This window comes from Zalophus californianus, chromosome 8, assembly GCF_009762305.2.
Source record: "Zalophus californianus isolate mZalCal1 chromosome 8, mZalCal1.pri.v2, whole genome shotgun sequence".
In the NCBI taxonomy this organism is placed as follows: domain Eukaryota; kingdom Metazoa; phylum Chordata; class Mammalia; order Carnivora; family Otariidae; genus Zalophus; species Zalophus californianus.
Window position 1 is genome coordinate 63451969 of NC_045602.1, and position 13774 is coordinate 63465742.

General features: G+C 34.4%; 1 protein-coding gene across 5 annotated transcripts in view; it reads left to right on the plus strand.

Moving 5' to 3' along the window:
- Positions 1-13774, plus strand: part of FANCL (FA complementation group L) — an 88936-nt gene that overhangs the window by 68753 nt on the left and 6409 nt on the right. For all 5 annotated transcript variants that reach the window (XM_027620786.1, XM_027620785.1, XM_027620788.1 and 2 more), the window contains one exon: positions 9893-10043. In XM_027620786.1, coding sequence (XP_027476587.1) covers positions 9893-10043 — 151 coding nt within the window. The remainder of the gene's footprint in view (positions 1-9892; positions 10044-13774) is intronic.

Below are 13774 nucleotides of genomic sequence, written 5' to 3' on the forward strand. Positions count from 1 at the left end.
GTGCCAGTACCATACTGTTTTGATTACTGCAGCTTTGTAGTGTATCTTGAAATCTGGATTATGATACCTCCTGCTTTGTTCTTTTTTTTCTCAAGATTTCTTTGGCTATTCGAGGTCTTTTGTGCTTCCTCACAAATTTTAGTATTTCTTCTAGTTCTATAAAAAATGCTGTTGGTATTTTGATAGGAATTGCATTGAATCTGTAGATTGTTTTGGGCAGTATGGACATTTCAACAATAATAATTCTTCCAGTCCATGAGCATGGTACATCTTTCTGTTTGTTTTTGTTATCTTCAGTTTCTTTTATCAGTGTTTTATAGTTCAAAGTATAACAGGTCTTTCACCTTAAGTTTATTCCTAAGTATTTTAATTTTGGGGGGTGTAATTGTAAATGGTGTTGTTTTCTTAATTTCTCTTTCTGCTACTCAGTATATAGAAATGCAACAGATTTCTGTATATTAATTTTGTATCCTGCAATTTTCCTGAATTCATTGATCAGTTCTAATAGTTTTTTGGTGGAGTCTTTAGGGTGTTCTATTTATAGTATGTCATCTGCAAAGAGTGACAGTTTTACTTCATCCTTACCAATTTGGATGGCTTTTATTTCTTTTTCCTGTCTGATTGCTGCAGGTAAGACTTCCAGTACTATGTTGAATAAAAGTGGTAAGAATGGACATCCTTATCTTGTTTCTGATCTTAGGGGAAGAGCTCTATTTTTCACCACTGAGTATTATGCTGTCCGTTTGTCATATTTGGCCTTTATCATTTTGAGATACGTTTCCTTTAAAACCACTTCATTGAGAGATTTTGTCATAAAAGGATGTCGTATTTTGTCAAATGCTTTTGTGCATCTTATTGCGGTGCTCATACGGTTTTTATCTTTTCTCTTATTAATGTGATATATCACATTGATTTGTGAGTGCTTAACCACCTTTGCACCCTTGAATAAATCCTACTTGATTGTGGTGAATGATTTTTTTTTTAATGTATTGTTGAATTTTTTGTGAAGATTTTTATATCTATGTTCATCAGAGATACTGGCCTGTAGATTCCTCTCTTTGTAGTGTCTTTGGTTCTGGTATCAGGGTAATGCTGGCTTTGTGGAATGAATTTGGAAGTTTTCCTTCCTTTTCTGTTTTTTGACATAGTTTAGAAAGAATGTGTATTAACTCTTCTTTAAATGTTTGGTAGTATTTACATGTGAATCTATCTTGCCCTGAATTTTGTTTGTGAGGTTTTTTTTATTACTGATTCAATTTTATTAGTAGTAATTGGTCTGTTCAAATTTTCTATTTCTTCATGATTCAGTTTTGGAAGATTATGTGTTTCTAGGAATTTATCCATTTCTTCTAGGTTGTCCAATTTGCTGGCATATAATTTTTCATAATCTCTTATCTATTTTTGTAGGGTCATTTTTTTTCTCTTTCTTTGTTTCTGATTTTAATTATATGAGTCCTCTCTTGATGAGTCTGGCTAAGGCTTTATCAATTTTGTTTATATTTTCAAGGAATTAGTTCCTGGTTTTATTGATCTTTTCTATTTTTTAATCTCGATTTCATTAATTTCTGCTCTAATATTTATCATTTCCCTTCCTCTAGCTTTGGGCATCATATTTGTGTGTGTGTGTCTAGCCATTTTAGGTGTACTAGCCATTTTAGGTGTACAGTTAAGTTTGAGATTTTTCTTGGTTTTTGTTTTTGATGTAGGCCTATATTGCTGTAAGTTTCCCTCTTAGAACAGCTTTTGCTGCATTCCAAAGATTTTGAACCCTTGTGTTTTCATTTTCATTTTTCTCCATGTTTTTTTGTTTTCCTCTCTGATTTTTTGGTTGACTGATTCATTGTTTAGTAGCATGTTATTTAGCCTCTATGTATAGTTTACTTTCCAGACGACTTTTTCTTGTAATTGATTTCTAGTTTCCTACTGTAGTGGTTAGAAAAGATGCTTGATATGATTTCATTTTTCTTAAACTTATTGAGACTTGTTTTGTGGCCTAACATGTGATCTGTTCTGGAGGATATTCTATGTGCACTTGTAAAGATTTTGAAAAAGACTCTCTTTTTTTTATGTAAACCCTATGGGAGGAGGTTAAGCAATTAGTCATAATTTAAAGCCAAGGTAGGGAGAATTGTTATCTTCTTACTAAAAGGCTCCAGGCAAGGGGGGAAAGGATGGAAATGTCCCATGTGCCAGGCTTTGTGTGAGACCGTTTTAGGTACCTTCTCGCATTTACTCCTCCAACCTTACAGCTGGCACAACATGCCCATGTTACGATCAGGGAAAGTGAGGTCCTGAGAAGTTAAACTTTGGGTGTTAGAGATGAGATTTGGACCAAGTCTGCTGGCCCCTGTATCAGTACTCTTTCCCCTGGCCACCACCCTTTACCACATGCAGTCAAATTATCTGTATTGAATTCGCAGAGGGTCCGCTTTTGTGCTCCCAGCCTAGATAATAGTGGGGAGTTATGAAATCAATGCCAGGAAAGTGCAGGCTAAGGCCACCCAGCAGCCCCCACGGATTGCTCAGAGCCAGCAGCCACCCATGAACAGCTCTGGAGAAAGAGGTGAGGTCCTTGCTGGCATTCTTTCCCTGCCACAGAATGGTTGGAAGCCTCTTTGTGTCTCTTACCTGTGTCTGCCTTTCTTCCCCAGTACCCTCTCAAGTTTGGTTCTTTCCTCAATTGTCCACTTCCTCCCCACCCCCACCAATCTTTTCCTCCAGAATACTTTGTATGAACACCCATACATGTTGCTTTTCACTTCATTTCAACATTGGCTCTACTCTGCACTCCTACCATTCTTGATTTCATCAGAATAGGCACTGATTTTTGCCCTCTGCACTCCTACCATTCTTGATTTCATCAGAATAGGCAAATAAGCAATTACCTGCAGCAAATATATTTGGAGCCTTCCCTCAACAACCAAGTCCTTCCTCATCCTATGCTGAAGTCTAGTGATAATAAAATTGAGAGAGAGACATTTAGACATCAGCGTACTAATATTCCCAGAGATTATACCCCAGGCATTATTTAGGTCAATTTTTATTTTAAGGACTGGGTGTTATGTTTTCTGTACCTTTTTTTTTTCCTGCCCACATTATTTGTCTTGGAGTTGCCATGTGCTTAGCCAAAGTCTTGGGAGGACAGCATCTCTTCAGCTCCTGCCAAGTGTCAGCAGGTAGGTAGCTCATATACTTTATACTCAGGTAGAATTGAGTTTGAAGAAGCTAGGTACATCATTGACTGGCTCTGAGAGATAGAGCAAACTACTTTTAAGAAAGATGAAAAGAATGAGTATTTTGCTGTTTCTGGATGCAGTATTCTGTGTATATATATTTGTTAGGTCCATCTGGTCAAATGTGTCTTTCAGAGCCATTGTTTCCTTGTTGGTTTTTCTCTCCAAGTGATCTATCCTTTGCTGTAAGTGAGGTGTTCAAGTCCTCTACTTGTATTAAAGTTTTTCCTTTCTTGGCTGTTAATAATTGCTTTAATGTTTTTAGGTGCTCCTATATTGGGTACATAAATATATACAGTTGGATTGTTATCTTTGTCATTATGTAGTGCTCATCTTTGTCTCTTGCTACGTGAATTGTTTAAATCTTTTAGAAATATGATCCTGTAACCTTTAGACTATAACAGGGATGGCTATTCATTGTTCTACTAGTCATTCTTAACTTTTTCTGCACATTAGAATCCTTTGGGGAGCTTTTAGAAGTCCCAAGGCCAAGGCTGCATTGAACCAAGGTTAATTACAAAGGAATGGCTGACAGTGGCATTAGATATTAGTGTTTAAGTTTCCTAGGTCACTGCAATATAATTTTTATTGTAGAGAAAGTTACAGGTATTGATACTATTTCTGTTGTTCTCTATATCTGTAGTTGAAGGAAATGCTAAATTTTACTTTGAGACTATAAAGATGTATCTTTTTTTTAAAGATTTTATGTATCCATTTGACAGAGAGACAGCAAGAGAGGGAACACAAGCAGGGGGAATGGGAGAGGGAGAAGCAGGCTTCCCGCGGAGCAGGGAGCCCAATGTGGGGCTCGATTCCAGGACCCCGGGATCATGACCCGGGCTGAAGGCAGATGCTTAATGACTAAGCCACCCAGGAGCCCCTAAAGATGTATTTTTTTTTAAACCTAAACTCTGATTCTCTGGTTAAGAATATCTGTCGTGGACTTTTCAAAGATTATAATTTGCCTTCTACAGTGAGCTTTTTTTTCTAGGAAGACATACTCATATTTTGTTTTGGAGAGGGTCTTGAATATATTATTTTAAATGTATAGGTCTAAAGAATTAAAGGTCAGTTATTGAATATTTGAAAAAAATGAAAGATTGGTCTGTAACCCTATTCAATTAATTTAATTAACTTCAGAATAAATAACTCACACACAAGTTCTATAATTTCCCTCCCCCCAGTATTTTATTATAACTTTTCAAACCTACAGAAACATTGACAAAGTTTATGATGAATACTCATGTACCCACCACCTAGGTTCTAGAGTTGACATTTACTGTTCTTGTTCTTTCCATTTGTGCATCTCTCCATCCATTAGTTGATCTGAGTTTTGGTGCCTTTCAAAGTAATCTGCAGGTGTCCGAGATCTTTCCTCAAAATACTTCAGCATGTTTACCTTTACTAAAGTTCAGTTCTTTGTAAAATTTGGAAACCATGAAACGCATAAATTCCAAGTGTGTGTAATATAAGTTTCTGTAAATGAATATACTCATGCAGTCCATTTTCAAGATGCAGAGCATTACCATTATCTCAGTCTTTTATCTCCTCCTAGTAAATCCCCATTGTTTGATTTTTTAACTATGCCTTAGTTTTGCCTGTTTCAGACTTCATATAAACACAAGTGTACAGTATGTCGTCTTTTGGAGATAGCCTCATTTCATCCAGCATATTTTTGAAATTCTCCATGTTGTGACATGTATTAGTGGTTCTTTTATTCCTGAGTGGTAGTCCGTTACATGAATATACTTGAGTTTGTGTATTTCTAGCTCTTATTAATAGACATTTGGACTTAATACTAATTTTTGGCTCTTTGAATAAAACTGCTATGAACATTCTTTTAACTATTTTGTTTTTTTTAAGATTTTATTTATTTATTTGACAGAGAGAGACACAGTGAGAGAAGGACACAAGCAGGGGGAGTGGGAGAGGGAGAAGCAGGCTTTCTGCTGAGCAGAGAGCCCCATGCGGGGCTCCATCCCAGGACCCTTGGGATCTGACCTGAGCCGAAGGCAGACACTTAACGACTGAACCACCCAGGCGCCCTGCTATGAACATTCTTACATAAGTCTTTATGGACACATCTTTTCACCTCCGTTGGAGTGGAACTGCTAGGTCATAAGATAGATCTGACACCTTTAAAGAAGGTGTCAGATCTTTTCAAAAGCGGTTGTACCATTTTACATGCTTACCAGGAGCAAATGGAAGTTTAGATTGTTTTACATCTTTGCCAACATTTAATATTTTATTTTAATATTACTTCTTAATATCAGTAAACTTTTTTCCTGAGTTTGGCTTTATTTGATTCATTTTTAAACTCATTTTGCACATTGTAAATTTGCTCCCCTACACCCCCCCACCCCCAAAATAATCTTAAAAAAGTAGCTTTGGTGAGATGTGAAACTCCTTATATTAAAAAATGGGAGGGCGCCTGGGTGGCTCAGATGGTTAAGCGTCTGCCTTCGGCTCAGGTCATGATCCCAGGGTCCTGGGATTGAGTCCCGCATCGGGCTCCCTGCTCCTTGGGAGCCTGCTTCTCCCTCTGCCTCTCTCTCTCTGTTTCTCATGAATAAATAAATAAAATCTTTAAAAAAAAAAATGGGAACTTGGCACTTTTTAGTTTTGAAGAAATTTTTTTTTAATTTTTTTTTTTTTTTTTTAATTTGAGGGAAAGCAGAGAGGGAGAAGCAGACTCCCTGCTAAGCAGAGAGCTTGATGCGGGGCTGCATCCCAGGACCCTGGGATCATGATCTGAGCTGAAGGCAGACGCCCAACCAGCTGAGCCACCCAGGTGCCCCTGAAGAAATTTTTTAGAAAATTTTTCTTCTTGCAAAATATTTAACTTTGATCATATTATAGTGTGGGCTCCCTTGGCATTTATGATGATGTACATAAGATATTGCATTGTTCGAAACTGCATTTAGAAATGGGTTTTTGTTTTCCAATTTCAGTAGGAAAATCAGTTCAGAATAAGAGTTTGTGAATGATTTAATGGATTAAATAAGCAGTTGGAGAAAAATCTGTTTTTCACATAGCTTACTGATACATTAGTTCTAATGTCTACCTCCTAAGTTCATTGAAATTCACAAGAGAAATGTTTCTGTGTCTCACTGTTCACCTTTTGGACTCTTTTTCTTTAGAACATAAAAGTAATATTTAATGTATCTACTTCACATGACTACATAGTAAAATATAATTTTTAGGATTTAAAATTTACCTTTTCTGTTAATTACTAACTGACTTCTACTTCCAGGGTTGTTTTATTTATTTATTTTTTTAAACTATCATTTCCTTTATTAAAAAGATATCTTTTATTTTTTGTTCAAAATGCAGAGTAGTTTTAAGTAGAGCTATGTTTAAGATTTCATTTACAGTCAGACACACCATAAATGGACATTGTGTTTTGGTGTACTTATTTCAAATGAAAGATGCCACTGTGAAAACATTTTATGACTTTTTTGGTTTTTTTGGTTAGCTTTTCCTTGGATTAACAATGAAATAAGTAATTATAGATTTTTAAATACAGATACAGCTATAAGGGGAGAGAAAGGAAAGAGACATTATTGTGCTGATTTTGAAAAAGTATAGTCTCTTCAACAGATGGTATTGGGAAATAGGATATCCATATGCAAAAAAGGAAATTAGACCCTTACCTTGCATTGTACACAAAAATCAAAATGAATTAATGACTTAAATATAATACCTGAAACTAAAAATCTCCTTACAAAACAGGGGGATACTTCCTGATCTTAGTCTTGGTAATGATCTCGATTGACACCAGAAGCACAGGCAGCAAAGCAAAAATAGACATATTCATCAACTTGTACACGTTAAATATGTACAGCTCTTTGTATATCACTTACATCTCAATAAAGCTATTAATAAATCAACATACTGTCCAGCAATTGTGTATATATCTGATGATCACTGATTGCCTTATTATACACAAATTATGGTATCAGATTTGCAGAATACAAAAATACTCTGTGTAAACATATCTATGGATTATTGGGAAATAGGATATTTCCCATATTTAATATAAAACTAAATTAAACAATGTTAATTGCAAGCCATGATAAAGAACTGTGGTTTTAATCACTGACATAAAACATAATTTGCAAGCTACCTATAAATAACAGTAGCCTTAATAAATAAAATGATGAAGGTCATAAATGATTACTTTTATATCAGGTAGTTGACTTCAGTTTACTTAAATTTTGGAATTTGTGTTGGTATCATTAAGTGCTGGTATTACAAAGGAAAAATACCACTTTGAGAACTGCCATGTACATTGTTTTGTTGTAAACCAGGAAGTTAAGTTATAGTATCCGGTTTGCAGAATACAAATATCACCCTAACTGGAATATAAATAATGAGCTTCAGGGAAATATGACTAGAGGGGAAAAATCCAGTTGAAGGTTTTTTGAATTGTTTTCTGAGGCGGACTGATGTTCAGTTTTACATTTTAGATAGGGTATTTTTCAGTAAGTCAGTGATGGCATGTCTGGATGTGGAAGCAAGAACAAGGGGGTTATTTTAATAGTACATAATAATACTAGGGTAAATAGAGTTACCAAGAAATATGTTAAAAACAAAAACGGGTCTTTAGTTATTGAATGTATTAGGTGTAAAAAAAAAAAAATCACAGCTGATTTCTTGTGTGGGTATCTAAAGAATGGTGGCACATTTAATGAAAGAGGAAATAAAGTGCAGCCCATAGTAAAAACAAAACAAAACTTGGGAGTTTGGTTTCTGATTTCTGGATTTTGGCATCTAAATTTATAGATAAGTATGGCATAACAATAGAGAACAGGTATTCTACCTTCAAGCTTTTGTTCCTACTCTTACCTCCCCGCCTTTTATTGAAGGTTGCAGAGTTGAACTTTTGCAGAGTGAACTTTTCACAGCCTTTGTGAAACTGAGCCATGACTTCATCTAGGTGTAAACCCCGACTGAAGTGATGAGATGAAATGGGTTTTCCTTAAGCACATATAAGTACAAAATATAGCTTTAAGGAAGTATTTTCTTTTCATGTTACTCAGGGTATACTGTATTCTTGCATTGTTGGCTTGTATCAGTTATTTGGGATAAATACATTTGTGATATTTTCAGTGGTTTTTTAAAATATGTTTTGCTTGTTTGAAACAACAAGATCCTTAATTCTTCTTTTAAGCTTTTAGTTTTGATTGCTTTTAATGTAAAAATATTTAGTAAATAGTGGTAACCTTTAAATATACTACTTTATAAGAAACTGTTGACTTTGAAAGTAATTATAAATTGATTTTTAAAATCAGTAATGGTAGGGGTGACTGGGTGGCTCAGTTGGTTAAGCGTCTGCCTTTAGCTCAGGTCATGATCCTGGGGTCCTGGGATCACCTTTGCCCCTCCCCCTGCTCGTGCTTACTCGCTCTCTTCCTCTCAAATAAATAAATAAAATCTTTAAAAAGAAATCAGTAATGGCTTTAGTTCTTATTAGTGAAAATATATTTGTTAATTCCCATAAAAGATTAATATCTGAAATACTGAATTCAGACATTGGCTAAAAGTTTAACATTAGAAACCTTATTTGTAATTTGTTTGAATTCTTAGAAATGTATAAAACCTAGTCAGTGTTACATTACATATTTGAAAGTTGGGAAGAATAAATCTTAAATGTTCTCATCACAACGGCAGAACATTTTTTTTGTAAATTTGGTGACAGATAACTAGATTTACTGTGATTGTTTCACAGTGTATACAAATAATAAATTAGGTTGTACACCTGAGACTAATACAATGTATGTCGATTTTCCCTCAAGAAAAAAAAAGAGTAGAATCTCATAGAATCTACAGATGCCTTCCTATTAATGAATGGTCTCTATTAAAATCCTGTGCTTCTGGATTTGTATCAGTATTTGTCAGTACTACATATTCCACATGGTGCCTGTGTGTGTGAAAAGACATTTTCAGGGTTGATATATGTAAAATTTCATTACAGGCATTAACAGATTAACATTTGCAATTGATTTTGATAAAGGGGAACACTAACTTTCAGCCCCAATTAAACATCGTTCCCCATCCATCAAAAGATGCATTATTCTTATTAATAGATCTATATTACAGAAAATGTACTCCCATTATTATTTGAATTTAATAAATAAAAACTTGGTGGGAAAATATGTGTAGAACCTTTTTATACTCTTTGCCTAAATAAGTGTGAAGTTAATAATGTTTAAGAGTAATTTAATTAAATTACAAATAGTGCTGCATTTAACTTGATAACTGTATACTAGATAACTTGATAACTTTCATACTAAAATTGTATAGACACTATGCTCAGTACATATATAGTATAGTCATTAATAAAGTACATACATGTCATCTTGTATCAGTAATTACTATTCTGTAAATATAGTACAGAATCCATCATAATAAAAATAAATACGGTCTTTAAAAAACAATTTCTGGTAAGATGCACTGTCCCAATGACAATCAAAAAATTCTGTCAATGCTAATGGAGGTGAAGAGAGATGAAGCAGGGAGAGTTGACTCTTGTTTACTAGAGTATTTTCAGCTGAAATGAAACAGCTTAAAATTTCTAAATTGTATTTTAAGTGAAAGATTATCTGCTGTTGATAACAGTGTCTCGCAACTTATGCAGCTTTTTCTTTCTTTCACAGAGCTCCTTAATAAACATTTACGGTCAGTTTTTGGCAGCCTTAGAATCACTGAAGGCATTCTGGGATGTTATGGATGAAATCGATGAGAAGACTTGGGTACTTGAGCCAGAAAAACCTACCCGGAGTGCAACAGCACGCAGAATTGCACTAGGTACAGAAAAAGGATTAAGGAGACTGTGTGTGTGTGTGTGTGTGTGTGTGTGTGTGTGTGTGTGTGTGTGTGTGTGTGTGTGTGTGTGTACTTTGTATTAATTAGGAAAATGAATCTAAAGAGGACATTGGACTCTCAGGTGAGACCTTTTTTTTTTTTGCTTGAAGTCAACTATTAAAACTTTGGGATGAACTATGATTTATTACTATGTATTTGAATAAATATTTCAGGAGAAAAGGGCAAATACTGAGGTGTTTCATTATAAAAGGTGATGATCAATGGAAGTATCATTCAGAAACACTGTTTAATTAACTTTTAATTAGAAATAGTAGAACAGGCTTTTCAAGACTTACATTACTTAGGGAAAAAATTATAATAATGCAGTCTTCATCCATGAGACTAGACAAGATTAATGTGAACAGATCTGGGAATATTTTCTGACAAAATTTAGAGGATAAAGGAAGCTGAAGTGAGCCATGCATGCCATTGAAGAGTAATCAGAAAGCACAGAATAATAATTAAACATATTTTAGGTATTTTCTTTACTATAAATATATTAATGAATAAGATGTGATATAGATGTAAATATCCCTGTAATATTACCATATTCTCTTTATTATAAAATTTTTGCTTTATGTATTTTCATTATGAACAAGCAATATATGTCAGTTTTATAGTTCAGCCTCTCAATATTTTAGATGTTTTAAACTATATTTGAGTTCACAGTAAGTAGTGTAGTTAGGTGATTATAAGATACTTATTTATATCTTTCCTTCTTGTTTTCCTTAGCCCAAATAAATATATTGTTAAAAGGCATATATTCCAAAGGATATTATGAAATTCTGTGGTAAATCATATCCACGTTAGCAATTTTTGTAGTTTCTCCCCAGGCATAATAGATTATCTGGGAGAAAAGAAGTAACATGTAATTATGAGAAAGGGAAAGTATCATTGTGCAAGCAGTTCTACAAGTGGTATTGTTACTCAGTCTAAAAAGTCTTTAACGGCATTTAATTTGGAATAATTAACAAATTATGGTGTATTTGTGAATAGATATTAAGAATAAAAATATTTTCTTCAAAGGAGTGTAGTAACTAATTTTCTTCATGATTCCATTTAATTATTTTGATCAGGTAACGATTAAATACACCTTTTATTATATTTCTCATTCAGCACAGACAACCTGGTTTTTACTCACACTCTCTATATTTACCTTTAGCTCTTTTTTTTTTTTTTTTTGCTTCAGGCATTGATTTGTCTTTTTAAGACCAAGTTTTCAGCAAATTAATTGAAATACATTGAATAATATATCCACTGTTAAGTGAAAGTACTTTCTGGAGCCGTTAGTACATGACATTGCTAAAGGCTAATACGGAATTTGTGCTCATGGTAAAGAATGTATAAACAAATGAGATTATAAGTTAACTTTTGTATTTTTTTTTTCTCATCAATGATTTGTAGTCATTTTTTATTTTACTTGATTACCTCTTTTTGTCAGATCTGTTGTAATTGTGTTCGTATTGTTGCCAACCTTAGCCAAAAGCTCATGCTATAGTGTATAAAATTTATCAAGCCAGGCGCCTGGGTGACTCAGTTGGCTAAGCGACTGCCTTCGGCTCAGGTCATGATCCTGGAGTTCCGGGATCGAGTCCCACATCGGGCTCCCTGCTCAGCGGGGAGTCTGCTTCTCCCTCTGACCCTCTTCCCTCTTGTGCTCTCTGTCTCTCATTCTCTCTCTCTCAAATAAATAAATAAAATCTTTAAAAAAAAATTTATCAAGCCATTTTTACTATAAAAAATACAATCCAAATAGACCTTACAGTTATACTAATATGCCTTCAAAAAATAGTAAAATTTCTGAAATTAGTACAATATTCCAGTAGGTAGAATTTATAAAAGAATCTAGTGCCAAATAGAAATAGATTTTCTTAGATTCTATAAACTAGGTTAGTTGCTTTTGTTATTGAGTGAAGAGTTTCTGATTTAATATGAATTGAATTCATTGTTAACTTAAAATGGAACAAAAGAACTCAGAAAATGTTTTTTATTTCTGTATTTTTTAAGTTTTTAAATTCTAGGTGACATACAGTGTGATGTTAGTTTCAGGCGTACCATATAGAATTGAACACGTCCATACAACACTGGGTGCTCATCATGACAAGTGCCTTCCTTAATCCCCCTCACCTATTTAACCCATCCCACCACCTACCTTCCCTCTGGTAACCATCACTTTGCTCTCTATAGTTATGAGTTTCTCGGTTTCTCTCTCTTTTTTTCCCCCATGCTCATTTGTTTTGTTTCTTTAATTCCAAATATAAGTGAAATCATATGGTATTTATCTTTCTCTGACTTATTTCACTTAGCATAATACTCTCTAGCTCCAGCCACATAGTTGCAAATGGCGAGATTTCATTCTTTTTTTATGGGTGGGTAATATTCCATTGTATATCTATACCACTACTTCTTTATCCATTCATCAGTCAGTGGATACTTGGGCTCTTTCCATAATTTGGGTATTGTAGATAATGCTGCTTTAAATAAACAGGGTGCATGTATCCCTTTGAATTAGTATTTTTGTGTTCATTGGGTAATTACCTAGTAGTGCAATTGCTGGTTCATAGGGTAGTTCTATTTTTTACATTTTAAGGAACCTCCATACTGTTTTCCAGAGTGGCTGCACTAGTTTGAATTCCCACCAACAGTGCAAGAGGGTTCCCCTCTCTCCACATCCTCACCAACACCTGTTGTTACATTGTTTTTAGCCATTTGACAGGTGTGAAGTGGTATCTCATTGTAGTTTTGATTTCTATTTCCCTGATGAAGAGTGATGTTGAGCATCTTTTTGTGTCTGTTGGCCATCAGTATGTCTTCTTTGCAAAAAAGTGTTCATATCTAATGCCCATTTTTCAATTGGATTATATGTTTTTTGGGTGTTAAGTTTTACAAGTTCTTTATACATTTTGGATACTAGCCCTTTATCAGAGATGTCATTTGCAAATAGCTTCTCCCATTTCGTAGGCTGCCTTTTAGTCTTGTTGATTGTTTCTTTCTCTGTGCAGAAGCTTTTTATTTTGATGCAGTCTCAAATTTTGCTTTTGTTTCCCTTGCCTCAGAAGACATATCTAGAAGGAAGTTGCTACGACCAGTGTCACAAAGAGATTACTGCCTGTGTTCTCTTCTAGGATTTTTATGGTTTCAGGGTCTCATGCTTAGGTCGTCTTTCAGCCATTTTAAATTTATTTTTGTGTTTGATGTAAGAAAGTGGTTCAGTTTCATTCTTTTGCATGTTTCTGTCCAGTTTTCCCATCACCATTTGTTGAAGACTGTACTTTTCCCAGTGGATATTCTTTCCTGCTTTGTCAAAGATTAGTTGACCAGATAGTTGTAGGTTTATTTCTGGATGTTCTATTCTGTTCCATTGATCTGTGTGTCTGTTTTTGTGCCAGTACGATACTGTTTTGATCACCACAGCTTTGTAATATAATTTGAAGTTTGGAATTGTGATGCCTCCAGCTTTGCTTTTCTTTTTCAAGGTTGCTTTGGCTATTCAGGGTCTTTTGTGATTCCATACAAATTTTAGGATTGTTTGTTTTAGTTCTGTGAAAAATGCTTTTGGTGTTTTGATAGGGATTGCATTAAATGTATAGATTGCTTTGGATAGTATAGACATTTTAACAATATTTGTTCTTCCAATCCATGAGCATGGAACGTCTTTCCATTTCTTTGTGTCA